The following is a 22389-nucleotide window of genomic DNA, read 5'->3' on the forward strand; positions in this document are numbered from 1 at the left end:
AGGGTCTGTAGGGCTGGGCATTGGCAGTGGAGGGGGCACATGTCTGTGGGAAGGGTCTGTAGGGTTGGGTATTGGCAGTGGAGGGGGCACATGTCTGTGGGAAGGGTCTGTAGGGCTGGGTATTGGCAGTGGAGGGGGTACATGTCTGTGGGATGGGTCTGTAGGGCTGTTATTGGCAGTGGGGGTACATGTCTGTGGGAAGGGTCTGTAGGGTTGGGTATAGGCAGTGGAGGAGGTACAGTACATGTTTGTGGGAAGGGTCTGTAGGGCTGCGCATTGGCAGTGGGGGGTACATGTCTGCGGGGAGGTACAGTATTGCCAGTTATCAGGACGATAAGAGGACTGTGCCCATGCAGAGCTTAGAATGAATATTGGTATAGAACTCAGCAGTGTCTGATGGAAGAGTCCCTATATCAGGGTGTTTGGCAGGACTACGAGTAGGGTATTGATGATGCGGGAATGGGTATCTGGGTGACAGGTCCACAATCACTAGGTCGACCCACAATGGTCAACACCCAAAAATGGTTGGCATACTATAGCTTAACATTGACAGACGGGCGACACGAGTTTTTCATGATTTTTTTAAAACCGACTTGTTCATACTTGACGCTAATTTTTAGGTAGACATGGAGGGGGGAATATAATCGCGAGGCACCGTTCCCGACGCATGGCCAAAGTAGCGCTACACTTATATGGTCGTTTTAGACACCAAAAACCATTAACACTCTTGTCAACCATGTTCATGTGGACCCTTTGCCTGGGATGACTTTGTCACTGTCAACCTAGAGTATGTCGACCATTTCTAGATGTCAACCTAGCGGTTCTCGCCCTAGACATTGTATACCAGAACCGGAGGAATGATGGTGGTCGTGTCCCCACTTGGTCTAAGTCACCATCTGAAGCCTAAATAATGGATACCCTGAATTATTGGGGAACTCAGCCATACGGCGTGCATACGGGAATCTACTGGAACTTCTAGAATGTGAGACATGCGCGTGTTCTAGGTGTTCACTCCACTGTCATTCTAGAATATTCCCCTTCCATATATAAGTGATTGGCCAGCCAATCCGAAGTCAGTTGACCGTTCTATTATTCTTTTGTTTCACTTGTTTCCGGACCATGTATCTGCAAACTTCTCTAGCAAACCCACTGTCATATTCGGAATCCACATCCAAAACCTGCTAATAAAATGAGTGTTATCATTAGAGACAGGATTATATGCAACAAAAAAAGCTTGAAATCTGCATGAAAAATACTTAAAATATGCATGAAATGTGTTAAAATATGCTACATTAAATAATAAAAAAAGTAATTTTTAACTTATTTATTTAAAAATCAGCATAAAATTAGTTGCAAACAAACCTCAAAAATAGGCCCACAGCACACTGCAGCGTCCAAAGCTCTTCTTGCACCAACTACACGGACCCTCATCTCCAGCGCCGATGGATCAAATGTCAGCATAGCGTGTGAGGGCTGCGCAGTGGAAGGCTTCCTCCTTGCGCCGCATACTCACTGTGACACAGCATTTTCTCCATGCTGCGTGATGTCACAACCCTTCCGCCCACCTCCTCTGCTGCAGAAGTCTGTCTCTTGGTGTAAAGTCCCAGGCCAGGGGCAGACAAGCCTAGAGCAGTGTCAGACATAGCGTACATCCAAGGTTCCCCACCCTGCGCACATATTGCCCCGGCCTGCACACTCTACCACTACCTGGCCAGCAGCAGCGGGGCAAAGCAGTGCTGTGACTCGCGGGTGGGAAGAGGGCGTGGCCTAAAATATGCACCATCACTTGATTTTAGGTAAAATATGCAATAACAAGTGAGAATGGGCAAAATATGCAAATGCATATAATCCTGTCTCTAGTTATCATTCTGTCTTCTCTACAGTTCCCGACCATACTCCGATTGGAATTATTATTACCGGCACTAATATTCCATTGTATTTATTAAGGTTGTTTTCAGGAGCAATTTTGCAGACCCTCTCCCATGCATCTGGGGTGCCGGATAGTTGGGATTACGTCAGTCGGGACACTGACCGCCGGGATCACGATTGTTGGACTGCCATACCACACCTGAAATGCCGGGGGTCTACCCCGAAACTTGTCCTGTAGAATCTTAGCCTAAAAATACAGATTTGAGAAGTGCACCACCCCTGCTGTCACGCTGCGTGTTTGCTGTGTCACCAAGTTTCCGCAGATGTACCCGTTATATAGGGAAGTTGGCGTTCACATGTGGCCAGAAAAGTGACTCCGGCTTCTGATATTTGTACATCCAGTGTCTGACTTCTTGCTACAGTACGTTCCCAAATCCACATACTGTAGGGCCTGATTCTAGTTAACTCACCAAACCGGTATTTCGCTGCTTATCGAGCCGTGTAGCGCCGCCCGCCCAGCCACCCTGCGCATATCCCCGCCGCACAGTGAATGGTAGCGTTGGGGCCCAGAATCCCTGCTGACTTAGACTTGCGGCGTCCTCTCCAAGAATTGGGTGTGACGTCAGTCGCCTGCCCCCGGAAGGCAGGTTCCCGTCTGCGCTCGCAAGGCGACAACCAGTGTTTTCCTGGGCACACCCAGCATTTTCGTGGGTACGCCCAGTAAACGCTGGGCCCCTGGCCCGCCACCGTCACGCCCCTCCCCCCTGCACGAGAGCACCGTGGAGAGTAGACTACACAGAAGCCCTGCACATACGTATAGGCGAATATGCACAGTGCGAACACCCGGGGGAACCTTCACTAATCAGAATCAGGCCCTTAGAGTGGTATCCGGATGTGTAGATGGACAGCCATAGGTTGACTGCAGAAGGTTAACATTGAGGTCAACACAAGAGAAATCATGACATGGAAAAGGTCGACACACGAAAAGGTCGACACATGAAAAGGTCGACATGGGTTTTGCTGGGAATGATAAAGTATGCCGATTGCAGCAGTGCGGAGCAGTTATTGGTCCTCTGGCTCAGGTGTCGACTTTGACACTAAAAAATACATGAACTCATGTTGACCTTGCTTGTGTCGACTTTGTCAACGTGAACCTTATTCATGTCAACCTTTTGCTGTCAACCTAATAACTGTTGACCTAGACATGGGCCCTTATTCAGATCTTATCGCAGTTTTGTGTGAGTTATTTTGTTTCTGTGCTGGGTAAATACTGGCTGCATTATTTTTACACTGCAATTCACCTACCCAAATGTAACTCTCTCTGCACATGTTACATCTGCCCCACCTGCAGTGCACATGGTTTTGCCCAGTTTGAGAACAAATTTGTACTGCGATCAGATCTGAATAAGGGCCCATGTCTGTGAGCTATACCACACCCATGTAGGGATATTCTGGCTACTGTAGGTGAATATAATGCTATGGTGTTAGGCAGATCCAAATAGCAGTAGTAACAGTTGTTAGTGCGGCATAAGGAAGTGTTTCATGTTCCCATTTACTGTACAATCACCTGGAGACGAGCCCCGTACTGTCCAGGTAAGGCTGCTAATTGATCATGTGACTTATATTGAGAATACTTACTGGTAGGAATGGGACAGAGGGCTAAATAGCCTTGCAGATTATTGGACGGATGCTATGCATAGTGTGAAGTCAGCCATCGCTGGCTTCTTGCATTGATTGACACCCTGCGGCCGTTTGGGGGCGGTGACCCTGGGTTTCCTGGGAGTGCCCCCGGCCGTTGGGAGGGAGGGCCGCTGACCTCAGGACACTCCCAGAAAATGCAAGGTTACCTCCCCCAAATGGCCACCTGCTGATCAACTTGTGCACGGCCAGCGATGGCTAGTCATCGCTGGTTGTGATCACAAGAATAGCTCACCCATGCGCACCGTGTTCAATAATTGCCCTGGTCTGTGAAATCTCAGCTGTGAGATTGGATCGCTGCCACCCCGCCAGAGTGAATCCTGCCCTGTGCAAGGCTGTTAAAGGCCTGTAAAAATATCTTGGATCTAATGATTTTTTTCAGTGTGTGCAGTCTGTACATAGCCCAGGACTTAGTGCAATAGAAACATGCTGTGAGGGGTCGGAGCTGACATCACACGCCTTCCCTGAAACCGCCGGAGTTTTTCCAGATACTCCCAAAAAACGGCTGATTACCAGCCCCAAACGCTGGCTTCCTGTCAATCTTCTTGCAAACGGCCAGCGATCAAAAAAGATGCTGGATTTTATCTCAGGATGGCCTTGCGCATACACAGTCCTTGATAATCCCCGGGCCTGCGCAATTGTAGCCGGTCTGAATAACCCCCTATGTCTGAGGATGCAGGAACCATACTGGCCATGTGCAGTACAGGTCGTGCGCCTACGCAATGTAACAAACATTGGTCCTTTCCGCTTTTCACTGTGACAGGACCTGAAGCCGGACCCTAATGATTAGGAAATGCTAATCGAACAATGAGGTTTTTTTGTGTTCTCCCCACCATCCAAAGTATTAAATCCATGGTATCATCGATGTTCAGGCTTCGATGCCACAACCATACTCGCCAGCTTCACAGAGGTGTCTCTGGAGACTGAGCAGCCAGCGGGAGGAGTATTGCGCAGTGTAAATTGTGGAGAACATCATCTACACCTATGAATTACGCTCAGTTGTAAATCTGTGATGATTATTGATGAACTTTAATAGCAGTTGAGAACATTTTAACACCGGTGTACAAATGTTATCTTTATTTCAATTCCCTATACTAACCTGCTTGTCATATGCTAATACTGTAGCTGGACATATTCCCCAACCATTTCTTGGGAGCCTTTTCTGTCTGTTGTGGTGGAGAAGGCTTAGGGGCCAATTCAGGGTCGCTCATAGCGATTCAAATTCGTCCCCAGCTCCGATTGTTGGGGTTTGCACATTACTGCACATGTCTTGCGAAAACGGGTATTGATACATAGGAAAATGCGGTAAAACGGGGGTTTTACCGCATTTTCCCTTTAGTACATCCCGCCCTTAATGAGCCGTTCTGAATGACCCCTACAGTGTGCGCTGTAGCAGAGAGATCTGTAGTAAGCCCTGATCACTGGACATGACCCTGATACATCTATTACATCCTATACAGACATAGGACACTACATCCCAACATGTACAGAATACAGGGGTACACAACAGGTGTCCCATCGCGTTTATAGATACCGTTACCGCTATACTTATTGAGTTGGAATAATCACCATACTCTAACTTTATTGATAAATGTTCTTTTATTGATCTCACAAAAAAAATGTGTAGACAGTCCAATAAAAATAGTCAATCACACATTGTAATGACCTATAGTAAAAACTGCCCTTGTGATCAGGTCTGAATGACCCCGATTATACACAGATGTAAGCAGTAGCATTTGTTGCAGGGGTTTAAGTGAACTGGTTATTGTACATAAAAGATAAATGTTCCAGATCTGATGGCTTTATCTGTAGACTGTGACTGCGGATTGGCACCTACAGTAAGGCAGGATGTAGTGCAGCCCGAGTTCGGCTGCAGCGCGAGATGCCGGAAGACCTTGGATGGTTTTGTAAAGGGGCAATTATTCACAGGGCAAAACCGTGCCTTGTAAGTGATCGCCCCTTTAAAAAAGTCAGCGTTCGGTCGGCAAACCCGCACGGCCGGGGACGCCCAGAAAATGCCGGCAGCGTACCCCCAAACGCCCTGCAAATTGGCCTGCTATCATTTAGATACAGGGGCGCATGGCGGAGAAGAGGTATCAATGCACATAACGTGCGCTGATACCCCTCCTCTACCATATCGTCTCTTCATACATCTGCCCCATAGATTGTAAGCTCCACTGGGACAGGGGCTCCTGTGAATGGCTATTCTCTGTACAGCTCTGCGGAATATGTGTGCGCTATATAAATAACTGGTATTAGTAATAACTGTGGATTGGCGCACAAGGTCTGTGCTCGTGTATGAATTTGATGCCAGTGAATGGAGCTCATCTGAATGGCATTCTCCTTATCTGGCATCTGTCCCCTAGTCCAGCAAGTCAGACTGAGCCCTGGGGACCAGGACAGGCCCAGAATAGAATAGCTGAGGCATGAGAAGTGTTCCTGTGCACGCACTCTGCAGTGGCTGTCAGGTCTGCAATCCTCCTCATCACAAGCTACCGGCCTGATTCTGAGTCTCACAGCGTCCGTGCTGCGTGCAATTGGCCAATGTTTTATATCTGTATCGGAGTTGCGCCCGATTGCACTGCAGAGATGCGCTATAGAATCAGACGCAGAGTCTGTGGAGTTTAGTGGCCGTTCCTGGGAGGTCACATGGCCAATGCTGGCATGTCTCTGAATGATGCCCAGCCGCTCACACAGGAATCCACAGTCATAGGGAGAAGCTGCGCCTGCATTAGGACTGGTGCAACTAGAGATGGTGCAACTAGAGATGCGCTGTGGTGGAAATGTGCTTTATAGCGGTGCTGCACGTGGGTGTCTGCTTCATGGGATATGGTGCAGTACAAAGCAGCTGCGGAGTTAGTGGCTCAGCGGGTGTGGATCAGTTGGTCACCAGCAAGTTGTTAGACAGTCATTATGTCGACATAAATATGTTGACATGCATTTAGATCGACATGCAGAAAGGTTGACATGAGTCTAGGTCGACATGGGTTAGGTCGAAAGGGTCATAAGGTCATCTGGGTTAGTAAGGTCGACCGGGTCATTAGGTCGACATGGGTAAGGTCCACAGTGAAAATGTCGACATGTTTTTTTTTTTCTTCCTTATGTTGACACAGTCAACGTAAACACTAAAACATACCACCGTGCCCGCTCGCCATGCTTCGGGAACAGTGCCTTCGCTACACTCGGCACACTAATCTATTCTCCCACCACCCCATAGTGGATGGTAGGGCATGAAATACCGCCTGTCGACATGGACATTAAAACGTACCGCTTCCCCTCACTCGGCTCGCTGCGCTCGTCATGCTTCGGGCACACTATTTTATTCTCCCACCGCACCCTAGAGGATGGCAGGGCATGAAATCGGCACGTCGGCTCAAAAAACAGTAATAAACCCCATGTCGACCTAATGACGCTGTCGACCTGATGACCCTGTTGACCTAACCCATATTGACCTAAAGTCTTGTCGACCTTACTGCATGTCGACCTAAACTCATGTCGACCTATCTGCATGTCTACCTAGTGGTGTCGACCTACTTGGTGGTGACTTGATTTAGACACGTAAAGGGCGTAAACGAGAGTTGCCCAATTCCCTCTTCACCATGAGAATAGCGGCCTACATACACAACCGTCCTAGAGCAATCGCAGGCAATTCACACATGCGGTTCGGTCATTTATCCACTTGCGATACAGTTGGTGTAACTGGGTGGGACTTGCCGGCATCCGCACGTAGTTGCTGTGAGTGTGGTATACTGTAGGTGTGGTGACAGAGCTACGGCCTATTCGATGTGAGTGTATCCATGCTACATCAGTAAGGGTTTCCTGCAGCAGGGTGGTGCTGCAGCTGGTGCACATATGTGCAAGGGGGACGGCAGCCACTGCCACCAGCAGATGGATGGGGATGGGGCATAGGTGCGGCCACCTCTGAACACAGCCAGATAGCTGTATGTATCTCTGCGCACGGAATACGCCGGCTGTACAGTACTTGCAGCTCGGCACTAGCCAGCTTTGCTTTCTACAATGCAGGGATATCCTCATAGATCGTATCAGTAGCATTGTTACATGGCTAAGATCATTCCCCTCCTGCTCACTACTGATTCTCTACCTTTTCCCACAGGTCAATGTCTCTATTAGGTCTGGGGCGGGACGGATCCTGTCCGGGTGGCCAATGCAGTGTCTAGTGGCTGTAATTAGGGACGACGGCAACATGAGTGGTGGAGCAGAGCCAGCTGACATCCTGCCGGTCAGCTACGTGGTGAAGGACCGCTGGAAAGTGGTGAGTAGCCTTCAACTACCAGATACCAGTACTCGGGTACACTCCTGGTGGATGCTGTATATAATGATATTGATGCTTCCTTGGTGATGAAAAACAAAAGTGTAAAGTCCTGCGCCACGTACAGATCGACAATTTTACAGTAACCAGACTTGTTTGTAAATACTGTCCCTTCCCGTCTATTGCTGCGGTTCTAATGGGGATAGCTCAATACCCCTAGTACCAGAAGACAATAAAAAGAAATATAGAACTGCGCAATATAGGGGATAAGCAGTAATAGCAACTTATTTGCTCTCTATAAAGACATATATCACATCAAAAACATACATAAAAATGAATACTCATATTAAAATTAAGAAAAACTTTGCACAACTGGTTGTGACTATATATAGCATGCAAAAAATTCTTTGTTAAAAAACTGGTAGTGCTAGTTTGGATATACACTTCTCTTGAAAAAAATAACAGTCGGATTAGGGTATTTGTTAGTTCGATTGAAATGACTGGTTAATAAGCAGTCTGTTATGAAGTTAGTAATTGGTTTGTTAACAGTTATTGATGTGAAGCAAGTTAATACTGTCCAGGTGATCGGTCTGGCCAGACACTTTGGGGGAAATTTACTAATATGAAAAATCTAGTTTTTCGTATTAGTATTTCCCCTACGACTGCATACGACTGTTTCAGCCGTATGCAAAGTCGTGTTCCGGAGGGTCATTTACAAAGCAGTCATATACGACTGCTTTGTAACCCTCCGATGTCGTATTAATTCGTATTAGTGGCCGTATTTACGGCCGCTAATACGAATTATTTGTAGCAGTCTGCACGGATCAGTCAGATCCGTGCAGGCTGCAGAGTGTAAAAAAAATTAGAAAAATAAATAAATATAAAAAAAAAAACGGCGTGGGGTCCCCCCCACAGCCGAAACCAGCACCAGGCTGACAGAGCCTGGAGCCGGTAATTAAAAATCAGGGAACCCGACAAATAGGGGTTCCCTGATTTTTAACAACCAGCCCCAGGCTCCTGCTCTGGGGCTGGTTCCATAATACGGGGGACAAAATGACTAGGGGTCCCCCGTATTTTAAGAACCAGCCCCAGGCCAAACCAGCCGACTTTACTGGCTCCTGATTGGCCGCTAGGCGGCTCCTAATTCATTCTTAGTCCAGACGTCGAGGAGGAAACCTCTCTGAAGCTCTAAAAGTCCCGGGAGCCCGGCAGCTTGAAGAAAGAAGATAAAGAAATAAGCCATGGAAAAGAATACAGAAGACACAAGACCATCCATGGAGGACCTGGTGAATAGGATTTCCTTCCACAGGTCCACCATGGATTTTCTTCAGACAGGACGCCGACCCCGGAGCCGCCGAAACCGGAGCCAGCGACCTACCGACGGGATCAAGATAGGTAAGTATCAGTGTGTGTGTGATGTGTGTATTTTATTTAAAATTTGTGTCAGTGTGTTTTGTGTACTATTTTTTTAACTGTGGAACTACAAGTGCCAGCGGGCCCTTTAATGCCCAGCAGGCTGGGACTTGTGGTTCTCCAAGTCCCAGCTTGATGGGGAGGCTTGCTGGCACTTGTAGTGCCACAGTAAAAAACAATAGTTTAATCTTTTTTTTACACTTGAATCAGCCCGATGCCCACTGCCCAGGGGCATCGGGGACAGCACCAGGCTTCAGCTTGGTCAGGTAAGTCCTGGAGGGGGGGGACCCCTTTATTGGGGGGGGTCCCCACTCCCCCAGGGCCCCTGGCCAGGCTGACTGGTCAGAGGGCTGAATGCTTTGGCTGGGGGGACTTGTATAAAAAGTCTCCCCCCGGCTGTCGTATTACCCTGCTGGCTGGTTTTGCCTGGGGCTGGTTCTTAAAATACGGGGGACCCCTACTCATTTTGTCCCCCGTATTTTGGGAACCAGCACCAGAGCAGGAGCCTGGGGCTGGTTGTTAAAAATCAGGGAACCCCTATTTGTCGGGTTCCCTGATTTTTAATTACCGGCTCCAGGCTCTGTCAGCCTGGTGCTGGTTTCGGCTGTGGGGGGGACCCCACGCCGTTTTTTTATTTATTTATTTTATTTTATTTATTTTTACACCGCAGCCTGCACGGATCTGACTGATCTCGTGCAGGCTAAAACGAGAATACGACAGGAAAATGGTGTTCTATTTTTCTGCCGTATTTTCGTGGACAAAAGCAGCCGTATTTTCTATACGGCTGCTTAGTAAATCAGGAACCACCATTCTTTTGAATGGTGATTTCTGTTGTATCCTAACGATGGTGTAGACATTCGTATTTGTAAATACAAATACGAATGTTCCATCCCTAGGACTACGAATTGTTGTATTTTGGGGATAGAAAATCCCGAAAATACAAATTCGTAAAAAAAAAGATGTATTTCTCCCTACGAATACACCTTTTTTCTACGAATCCATATTAGTAAATTTCCCCCTTTGTGTTGAGGGTACCTTACAGCTGCCACCTGTATTTCCTCGGGCCTCCCAGTTGATGGTGCTAAATCACCTTTACAGACAACTTTATCTGGAGTCGCCTTGGGATAGATGGTGTAGTTCTGTAAGGTATGGTGTCCCTCTGGTGCACTCTTTTATATATATCCCAACGCGTTTCCCCGCCTCCTATTCTCTGAAACAGCGGCTTTCTCAAGGAAGGATATTCCAACGCGGGGAAATGCGTTGGAATATCAAAAAGTGCACCAGAGGGACACCATACCATAGCAAATAAATAGCTACAGTATTACTGCTTATCCCCTATATTGCTCAGTTCTATATTTCTTTTTATTGTTCCTTGGTGATGATCTATGACATTCTGGTGCTTGATGTATAGATGTGCACTTTTACATTGTTGCGCTCACACCCGCTGCCCGTTCGCTTTACCTGGGAGACCCCATTCGCGACTTAGCGCCACATTCCATGCTATAGAATCACTGCGATTCGGGCATCGCTGGAACTGTCATAAAAGCACCGTGGACACATCTGTATATATTTCTAGATGGGGAATTAGTGCGTTGGAGTATTTCACCTATGGCGGTGATCTCCGATGTTTGATTTGTTGGTGTATTTCCTGATCATTTCTGGTGTATATTCTGTTGTTGTAGGTCCCATGTGATGCAGTGATCTGTGATGTTTGTTACAGATGTGTCCCCAATATGCCACGCAGCCCGGGATGCCCTCTAAGCGCGGGGCATCGTCTACCTGTCATCTTTTGTAAACGTGGGGTCTAAGGGGCCGGTTCAGGCCTTTTTCCCCCCCACCCCCTGGGGGATACAGTCATATTGTCGACAGCACTTAGGTCGACACCGTTGGGTCGACAGGGTTCTAGGTCGACATGGGTGAAGGTCGACATGGGTGAAGGTCAACATGGGACAAGGTCGACATATGCGTTCAGTCGACATGGGTTAGGTCAACAGGTCGTTAGGTCGACATGGGTTTTTTCACTGGTTTTTGAGCCGACATGTGCCGACAGGCGGTATTTCATGCCTTACCATCCACTAGGGCGTGGTGGGAGAATAAAATAGCGTGCCCGAAGCATAGCGAGCGGCTGCGGTTGACTTCCAACGGTGTCCATGCCGACTGTGTCTACATTCGGTTAAAAAAACTGTGAAAAAACCCACGTCGACCTAACGCGTACGTCGACCTAAACCCATGTTCACCTTGTCCGATGTTGACCTAGACACCTGTCGACCTTCACCCATGTTGACCTAGAACCCTGTCGACCTTCCCACCTGTTGACCCAACGGTGTCGACCTAATGACTGTTGACCTAACTATGGTCGATAAAACGATCTACACCCCCCTGGTGTGTAGCGCTACGTAAGCCAAGACTTAGGGCGGTATTCAATGTGAATACCTGCGAGGTGCAGCGAATCCTCTTTCGGATTCGCTGCACATTCGCCATGTTCCGGAGCCTCGCCGGCTCCGGTATTCAACGAGTCAGGCTCGCTGCCCCTGACCGGCGAATATGAGCTCCTGCGGCGAAAGCCGCAGGGAGCCTGAGGACGGTGGCAGGCAGAGAGATGGAAGTCTCTCTGCCTGCCCCAGAGCGTTTGTGGGGGGGAGGTGGGCTCCCCGGGTGCCAGGCAGCACAGGCTGCCCCCCGGGGGTGCCAGCCCAGCAGGGGACCGTGTATATTCACTACACCTGATCGTAACGATCGGGTGTAGTGAATATATGAATATCTAATGAGCGGCTCGGCTCCGGCGCCCCCTGCTGGCTTTTTTTTTTAAATAAAATATATATTCATGTGCTTACTGTACATGAATAAAAATAGCATGCCCCTCCTCAGAATAAAATTCCTGATTTTTTTACACCAAATGTAAAAAACAAAACACTTTATTTTAAAAGTTCACATTCCACTTCTCCATCAAAAGATAGCGATTGCTACTCGGTGAATCATGGCGAAAAAAACCTTCAAATGTATTCGCCATGTGGTCATTGAATAGGGTGATTCACCGTTTTAGTCAACAATTCGCCAAACAGCACAAATTCGCCATAAAAACATGGCGAATCAGGCTCATTGAATACCGCCCTTTGTCTGTTTTGCAATGGGAAGATCAGGGCCACTGAAGAAGTCAGAGGCCCTCCCTCTCAATGGCCGTGCCCCCCTGCGTTTTTGCCAGGGCTGTGAATTCACAGGGCTTTACCGGCCCCTAAGTCACAATAGGATACATCTAACTCCCTTCACTAGACTGTGCTGATTCATTTTAGATTTGTATATTTGTGTGCAACTGAGTATTAATCAACATATGAAATACAGAGGAACTTGGATGATGCATCACAGCACAACTTATTCCGCAGCGCATTGCAACTTACATTCCCTGGTATACGAGAACAAATGTTGGATGTGACTGCAGCAGTAGTGTATGGGGACACAGCTGTATGTTGCTATAAGTCGCCCACTGGTGTATGTCCCAGTGCTGATGATAATGGTGTTGATCTCCGGTATTTTTATGTTGGTATATCTCTTGCATGATTGTGGTGTTGATGTTGGCTTATGTACCCCATGATGCTGATGATGATCTTATGTACCCCATGATGCTGATGATGATCTTATGTGTGGTTATATTGGTGTATTTCTCAGTGGTAATAATGGTTTCTTGTATTTGGTATGTCAATCTTTTTACCCCATGATGATGACCTTTGGTGTTGATTATGTCGGTATTTGTCACCCATGATGATGCTGATGATAATGATCTCTTCTGTGCAATGTAGTTCCCCATTCTTTGATGGTAGGTACAGCATTTCTCCCATGATGATGATGATGATGATGATGATGATGATCTCTAGTGTTAGGTATGTTGGTGTATTTCCCGCATGATGATGATCTCTGGTGTTAGGTATGTTGGTGTATTTCCCCCATGATGATGATGATGATCTCTAGTGTTAGGTATGTTGGTGTATTTCCCCCATGATGATGATGATGATCTCTGGTGTTGGTATGTTGGTGTATTTCCCCCATGATGATGATGATGATCTCTAGTGTTAGGTATGTTGGTGTATTTCCCGCATGATGATGATCTCTGGTGTTAGGTATGTTGGTGTATTTCCCCCATGATGATGATGATGATCTCTAGTGTTAGGTATGTTGGTGTATTTCCCGCATGATGATGATGATGATGATGATGATGATGATCTCTGGTGTTAGGTATATTGGTGTATTTTCCACATGGTTATAATCAGGGCTTTTTTTCAGCAGGCTCCAGCAGGAACTGAGGGCCTTATTCTAGTTCACTCTTTCTGACAAAATCTTTCTTAGATGGACAAACCATGTGCACTGCAGGGGGACGGATGTAACATGTGCAGAGAGAATTAGATTTGGGTGAGTTATTTTGTTTCTGTGCAGGGTAAATACTGACTGCTTTATTTTTACACTGCAATACAGATCTCACTTTGGAGTAAAACCCCACCCAAATCTAATTCTCTCTGCACAAGTAACATCTGCCCCACCTGCAGTGCACATGGTTTGTCCATCTAAGAAAGATTTTGTCAGAAAGAGTGAACTAGAATAAGGGCCTCAGTTCCTGCTGGTGCCTGCTGAAAAATAGCACTGGGTATAATTATCACTGGTGTTAGATATGTTGGTGTATTTTCCCGATGATGATGATGGTATTAGATATGTTGGTATATTTTCATGATGATGATGATGATCTCTGGTATTAGATTTGTTGGTGTATTTTCCCGATGATGATGATGATGATGATGATCTCTGGTATTAGATATGTTGGTGTATTTTCCCGATGATGATGATGATGATCTCTGGTATTAGATATGTTGGTGTATTTTCCCGATGATGATGATATCTGGTATTAGATATGTTGGTATATTTTCATGATGATGATGATGATGATGATGATGATGATGATGATGATGATGATGATGATGATATCATCATCTTCTGGTATTAGATATGTTGGTGTATTTCCCCCATCATGATGATGATGATCTCTGGTATTAGATATGTTGGTGTATTTTCCCCATGATGATGATCTCTGGTATTAGATATGTTGGTATATTTTCCCGATGATGATGATGATCTCTGGTATTAGATATGTTGGTGTATTTTCCCCATGATGATGATGATCTCTGGTATTAGATATGTTGGTGTATTTTCCCCATGATGATGATGATGATCTCTGGTATTAGATATGTTGGTGTATTTTCCCCATGATGATGATGATGATCTCTGGTATTAGATATGTTGGTGTATTTTCCCCATGATGATGATCTCTGGTATTAGATATGTTGGTGTATTTTCCCCATGATGATGATGTTGATCTCTGGTATTAGATATGTTGGTGTATTTTCCCGATGATGATGATGATCTCTGGTATTAGATTTGTTGGTGTATTTTCCCCATGATGATGATGATGTTGATCTCTGGTATTAGATATGTTGGTGTATTTTCCCCATGATGATGATGATGATCTCTGGTATTAGATATGTTGGTGTATTTTCCCGATGATGATGATGATCTCTGGTATTGGATATGTTGGTGTATTTTCCCCATGATGATGATGATGATCTCTGGTATTAGATATGTTGGTGTATTTTCCCCATGATGATGATGTTGATCTCTGGTATTAGATATGTTGGTGTATTTTCCCCATGATGATGATGATGATGATGATGATGATGATGATCATCTCTGGTATTAGATTTGTTGGTGTATTTTCCCCATGATGATGATGTTGATCTCTGGTATTAGATATGTTGGTGTATTTCCCCCATCATGATAATGATGATGATATCTGGTGTTAGGTATGCTGGTGTATTTAGTTACATAGTTACATAGTAGTTAAGGCTGAATAAAGACTTGCATCAATCGAGTTCAATCTTGGTGTATCAGCTTCATCCCTTGTTACACGTAGTGTATGCTGATATATTTAAGGTCAGATTGTGATTATTTCTTGTACCCCTGGATGTTTTTGTCCAATAGATGTTTGTCCAACCTTATTTTAAACGTCTTTATTGTGTCTGCCGACACCACCTCTCTATCTGCCGACATCACATCTACAACTGCCGACACCACCTCACTAGGAAAAGAGTTCCACAGTCTGGCTGCCCTGACCGTGAAAAATGTTTTCCTTTTTAAGGGAACGAAATCTTCTTCTAATCTAAACTCGTGCCCACATGTCCTAGAGTCTATCTTTGCCGTAAAAAGGGTGTTTGACAGTTCCGTATATTGGCCCCTGATATATTTGTACATGTTGATCATTTCCCCCCTTAAACGTCTCTTCTCTAGCGTAAGCAATCCCAATTTGTTCAACTGTCCTCGTAGCTTAAGTTCTCCATTCCCTTTATTAGCTTTGTTGCTCTTCTCTGGATTTTTTCCAGTGCTATGATGTCCTTTTTATAGTGTGGGGCCCAGAACTGTACTCCATATTCTAGATGCGGTCTAACCAATGCTTTGTACAGTGGCATAATTACTTTTGAGTCCCTAGTTTCAATTCCCCTTTTTATACATGCTAGTATCCTGTTGGCCTTTTTAGTTGCTATATTACATTGAGCGCTACACCTCAGCTTGTTATCTATTTGGACTCCTAGATCCTGTTCAAGTTCTGAATTACCCAGTGCCTCCCCACTTATATTATAACAAGCACACTGGTTATGTCTCCTAAGGTGCATAACCTTGCATTTATCCACATTGAACCTCATTTTCCACTTTTTTGCCCACTCATCTAGTTTATTAAGATCGCTCTGAAGCGCGGAGACATCCTCAGTTGATCTAATTACTCTGCTCATTTTTGTGTCATCAGCAAAGATGGAAACACTAGGTGATTCATCGCGCCCTACGGGCGCTCTTCACACCGTCGTAAGGGGCTGCGCCCCCTTAATTTGTGAACATTTGCATATGAGAAAGATGGTTAGAATTGTATGAAAGATGGCCTGTATTGCAACTTGAGTTATAGGTGAAATGTGTTAAATAGAGAGCATATGATGTGGAAGGGGGTGTGTATTGTTTTGTTTAATTAAAAAGCGGTTACAGAGTAAGATGTACATTGATAGTGTGGATGTTACAGTGACATTTGTGGGTGTGGGGGGGTGTGTGCGTGTTGTTTAGGTGTGTGTGTGCAATAGTATAGTAGGGTGTTTCTGAGTCAGCGGCTCCCCACTGGCGGAGGTCACGACACAGGAAAACAGGAGGCTGGGTAGTGATAGGGGTGTGTGGGCATAAGGGGGACTAAAGAGGAGGGTGGGAGATACTGTGCAGCTTCTGCCAGTGGGTGAGGGTCCAGCGTGGCAGTACAGGAGTACAGGATGGTGGCCCTTAGTCAGTGTCTCCTCCTACTGGGTGGGAGTTCGGGTGCATGAGAGCAGGAGGCTGGGCTATGAGGCATGATAGGGGCATGTGGGCAAAACAGCGTCAGCGACTCCCCAGTGGTGGAAGTTACGGTTCAGGAGAGCAGGAAGCTGCGTAGTGATAGGGGTGTGTGAGTATACGGGGTACTAAAGAGGGGCTTAGGGGTGCTGTGAATTGTGGGAGGGGCGCGGGGGGTGCTGTGAATCAAGGGAGGGGGGCGCAGGTGTCTGCGAATCGCGGGAGAGGGCGGGGGTCCGCAAAGCGTGGGAGGGGGCGTGAATTGCGCGAGGGGGGGTTGCGAATCGAGGGAGGGGGGTGCGCGGGGGGGGTCCGTGAATTGCGGGAGGGGGGGGCACGGGGCACGATGAATCACCTATTTGGTTATATATTCTTGTAGAAGGATGGTAGGATGTTGCTGTCATTCAGAATGCATTTACATAAACAGTAATAGTATCAGTAAAAGGTCTGACTTAAAACACCTACAGTAAAACAGAACAGGTGTTATATATTATACAAAGAATTGGTTGATGATGTGTAGGTTGACGTGCACATAGTTCATAGTTGTCACTGGAAAAAAATTGCTACAAGAAAAAATCAACACAGAAGTTCAACATGTAATTGTTGACATAAGTGTGGCACTTCATCGGTGTCCATGTCGACACATGAGAATGAATATGAAAACATTCCATAAAAGAAAAATAAATCTTTAAAAACTCATGTCAACCTTTTTCATTGTCGACCATAGCCGTGCCAGTGTTTTGCATATGCCATTTAATCCTGGGGTTGCCGTGAATCACGCGCGGGGTGGGGGGGAGGAGGTGAGGGGTGTCCGTGAACCACGGGAGGAGGGGTCGTGGGTGGATGCCGTGAATTGCGGGAGGGGGGGTCGCGGGGGGGTGCTGCGAATTGTGGGAAAGGGGGGGGCGCGGGGGGTTGCAGTGAATCGCGGGAGGGTGGGTCGCGGGGGCTTGCCGCAATGACAGGAGGGGGGTCAGGGGTGGGGAATCACGGTAGGGGGGGTCGTGGGGGGCACCGTGAACCGCGGGAGGGGGGGCCCGGGGGGTTGGCGCGAATCGTGGGAGGAGGGGTCGCGGGGTGCCGCGAATCGCAGGAGGGGGGGTGTCACGGGGTGGGGCCGCGAATTGCAGGGGGTGTGCTGCAAATTGCGGGAGGGGGGTCGCGGGGGGTGCCGCGAATCGCCACAAGAAAAAATCAACACAGAAAGTTCAACACATGTAAATATTGACATAAGTGTGGCACTTCATCGGTGTCCATGTCGACACATGAGAATGAATATGAAAACATTCAAAAAAATAAAAATAAATCTTCAAAAACTCATGTCAACCTTTTTCATTGTCGACCATAGCCGTGCCAGTGTTTTGCATGTGCCATTTAATCCTGGGGTTGCCGTGAATCGCGCGTGGGGGTGGGGGGGGAGGGAGGAGGTGAGGGGTGTCCGCGAATCACGGGAGGAGGGGTCGTGGGTGGACGCCGTGAATTGCGGGAGGGGGGGTCGCGGGGGGGTGTGGGTGCCGCGAATTGTGGGAGGGGGGGGCGCGGGGGGTTGACGTGAATCGCGGGAGGGTGGGTCGCGGGGGCGGGGGGTTGCCGCAATGACAGGAGGGGGGGTCAGGGGTGGGGAATCGCGGTAGGGGGGGTCGTGGGGGGCACCGTGACCCGCAGGAGGGGGGGCCCGGGGGGTTGGCGCGAATCGTGGGAGGGGGGTCGCGGGATGCCGCGAATCGCAGGAGGGGGGGTGTCACGGGGTGGGGCCGCGAATCGCAAGAGTCACCGGGGGTGCCGCGAATTGCGGGGGGTGTGCTGCAAATCGCGGGAGGGGGGGTCGCGGGGGTGCCGCGAATCGCCACAAGAAAAAATCAACACAGAAAGGTCAACACATGTAAATGTTGACATAAGTGTGGCACTTCATTGGTGTCCATGTCGACACATGAGAATGAATATGAAAACATTGAAAAAGTGAAAAATAAATCTTGTCAACCTTTTTCATTGTCGACCATAGCCATGTCAGTGTTTTGCATGTGCCATTTAATCGTGGGGATGCCATGAATGGGGGGGGGGGGGGGAGGGAGGTGCATACCTCCCAACATGACCCTCTCGAGGAGGGACACATTGCTCTGTTTTTGGACTTTCTTCTTAATTTATGGATTACCATCACCTGTGCTTAAACACCTTTCTTATCAATTACCCTGTTTAAAACAGGTGATGACAATCATAAATTAAGATGGAAGTCCACAACCCAGCGTTACAGCTCCAGACACACTTTGAGTGACAGATGTAGCCAAATATATAAGAGATTGCTGAGTAACCCCTCCCCAATATCGTTAATAAATATGCTAAATAAAATGGGCCCTAGTACCGACCCCTGTGGCCCTCCACTTAGTACCGGTATCATATCTGATACTGCGCCATTCACAACCACTCTCTGTTCTCTATTACACAGCCAGTTCCCTACCCATCTACAAATTCTTACCACTAGTCCCAGGTCCTCCATTTGAATTACTAACCTCTTATGTGGCACTGTATCAAAAGCCTTACAAAATCTAGGAAGACCACGTCTACAGCAATTACATTATCAAGATTTTTGCTGACATCCTCATAAAAGCCCAGTATATTTGTTTGGCTTGAGCGATTTTTCACAAACCCATGTTGGTTAATACTAATTAAACTATGAAGATCTAAATATTCCTGGATACCATCCCTTAAAATCCCTCAAATCATTTACCCACTATTGATGTTTAGCTCACAGGTCTGTAATTAGTTGTGTTGTGCCTTTTTCCTATTTTGAATGTTGGCACTACCTCTGCTATTCTCCAGTCTTTTGGTACCTTACCTGATGAAAGTGAGTTATCAAAAACGTAATACAGAGGGGTCGGTAATTCCTCCCTTAATTCCATTAGTACACTGGGATGAATGCCATCTGGGCCTGCTGATTTGCCCCATGTTTATAATAATCGCTGGTATTAGCTATGTTGGTGTATTTCCCCCATGATGATGATGATCTCTGGTGTTAGGTATGTTGGTGTATTTCCCTCATGATGATGATGATGATGATCTCTGGTGTTAGGTACGTTAGTGTATTTCCCCCATGATGATGATCTCTGGTGTTGGTATGTTGGTGTATTTCCCTCATGATGATGATGATGATCTCTGGTGTTAGGTATGTTGGTGTATTTCCCCCATGATGATGATCTCTGGTGTTGGTATGTTGGTGTATTTCCCTCATGATGATTATGATGATCTCTGGTGTTAGGTATGTTGGTGTATTTCCCCCATGATGATGATCTCTGGTGTTAGGTATGTTGGTGTATTTCCCTCATGATGATGATGATGATGATGATGATGATCTCTGGTGTTAGGTACGTTAGTGTATTTCCCCCATGATGATGATCTCTGGTGTTAGGTATGTTGGTGTATTTCCCCCATGATGATGATGATGATGATGATCTCTGGTGCTAGGTACGTTAGTGTATTTTCCCCATGATGATGATCTCTGGTGTTGGTATGTTGGTGTATTTCCCGCATGATGATGATGATGATGATCTCTGGTGTTAGGTATGTTGGTGTATTTCCCCCATGATGATGATCTCTGGTGTTGGTATGTTGGTGTATTTCCCGCATGATGATGATGATGATGATCTCTGGTGTTAGGTATGTTGGTGTATTTCCCCCATGATGATGATCTCTGGTGTTGGTATGTTGGTGTATTTCCCTCATGATGATGATGATGATGATCTCTGGTGTTAGGTATGTTGGTGTATTTCCCCCATGATGATGATCTCTGGTGTTAGGTATGTTGGTGTATTTCCCTCATGATGATGATGATGATGATCTCTGGTGTTAGGTATGTTGGTGTATTTCCCCCATGATGATGATGATGATGATCTCTGGTGCTAGGTACGTTAGTGTATTTTCCCCATGATGATGATCTCTGGTGTTGGTATGTTGGTGTATTTCCCCCATGATGATGATGATGATGATCTCTGGTGCTAGGTACGTTAGTGTATTTTCCCCATGATGATGATCTCTGGTGTTGGTATGTTGGTGTATTTCCCCGATGATGATGATGATGATGATCTCTGGTGCTAGGTACGTTAGTGTATTTTCCCCATGATGATGATCTCTGGTGTTGGTATGTTGGTGTATTTCCCTCATGATGATGATGATGATGATCTCTGGTGTTGGTATGTTGGTGTATTTCCCTCATGATGATGATGATGATGATCTCTGGTGTTGGTATGTTGGTGTATTTCCCTCATGATGATGATGATGATGATCTCTGGTGTTAGGTATGTTGGTGTATTTCCCCCATGATGATGATCTCTGGTGTTGGTATGTTGGTGTATTTCCCTCATGATGATGATGATGATCTCTAGTGTTAGGTATGTTGGTGTATTTCCCCCATGATGATGATGATGATCTCTGGTGTTGGTATGTTGGTGTATTTCCCTCATGATGATGATGATGATCTCTGGTGTTAGGTACGTTAGTGTATTTCCCCCATGATGATGATCTCTGGTGTTAGGTACGTTAGTGTATTTCCCCCATGATGATGATCTCTGGTGTTGGTATGTTGGTGTATCTCCCCCATGGTTATAGTGATCATGGTGTAGGTATGTTGGTGTATCTCCCCCATGGTTATAGTGATCATGGTGTTGGGTATGTTGGTGTATCTCCCCCATGGTTATAGTGATCATGGTGTTAGGTATATTTGTGTATCTCCCCCATGGTTATAGTGATCATGGTGTAGGTATGTTGGTGTATCTCCCCCATGGTTATAGTGATCATGGTGTTGGGTATGTTGGTGTATCTCCCCCATGGTTATAGTGATCATGGTGTTAGGTATGTTGGTGTATTTCCCCCATGGTTATAATGATATCTGGTGTTATTATTATTTATTTACTTATTAACAGTTTCTTATAGAGCGCAGCAGATTCCGTTGCGCTTTACAAAAGGAGACAGTGATACAACAAACTGGGTATTTACAGACAGTCAGAGGTATGAGGGCCCTGCTCGCAAGCTTACAATCTATAGGGAAATAGGCATTGCTACATAAGGATAGATACTGTATTCTATATTGCATCGATTCCACCAGAATGCAAGGTTCTATGACTGGTTCTGGAATTTGATAGGCTGCCTGAAGAGATGAGTTTTCATGTTGGTGTATATGACTCATCTGTGGTGGTTGGTGTGTTAGTATATTTCCCCATAAGGTAATTATCTGTATGTCTTCAGTGCTGGTGATGATATTTTTGGACCCTTTGGAATAGAAATGATAGCATTGCTGTATTATAAATCCAATATTGTCTGTTTTATTATTCTATTTTTGTTACCTTTCACATGTCACATCCCCGATGTTGCTGTCACTTTGCATGTGTCACTTCCCTGATGTTGCTGTCACCTTGCCCATGTCACCACCCCAGTGTTGATGTCACCTTGCCCATGTCACCTCCCCGATGTTGCTGTCACCTTGCCCATGTCACCTCCCCGATGTTGCTGTCATCTTGCCCATGTCACCTCCCCGATGTTGCCGTCACCTTGCCCATGTCACCTCCCCGATGTTACTGTCACCTTGCCCATGTCACCTCCCCAGTGTTGCTGTCACCTTGCACATGTCACCACTCCGGTGTTGCTGTCACCTAGTACATGTCGCCCCCCCCCCCCCCCCGATGTTGCTGTCACTTTGCCATGTCACCACTCCGATGGTGCTGTCACCTAGTACATGTCATCCCCCCCGA

General features: G+C 46.5%; 1 protein-coding gene across 3 annotated transcripts in view; it reads left to right on the top strand.

Annotated features, from left to right (window-relative positions):
* The window catches only part of TTBK1 (tau tubulin kinase 1), a 115735-nt gene that overhangs the window by 31105 nt on the left and 62241 nt on the right, over positions 1 to 22389 (top strand). For all 3 annotated transcript variants that reach the window (XM_083175341.1, XM_083175339.1, XM_083175340.1), the window contains one exon: positions 7682 to 7840. In XM_083175341.1, coding sequence (XP_083031467.1) covers positions 7733 to 7840 — 108 coding nt within the window. In that variant the 5' untranslated portion in view covers positions 7682 to 7732. The remainder of the gene's footprint in view (positions 1 to 7681; positions 7841 to 22389) is intronic.

This window comes from Crinia signifera, chromosome 3, assembly GCF_055691185.1.
Source record: "Crinia signifera chromosome 3, ASM5569118v1, whole genome shotgun sequence".
NCBI lineage: Eukaryota > Metazoa > Chordata > Amphibia > Anura > Myobatrachidae > Crinia > Crinia signifera.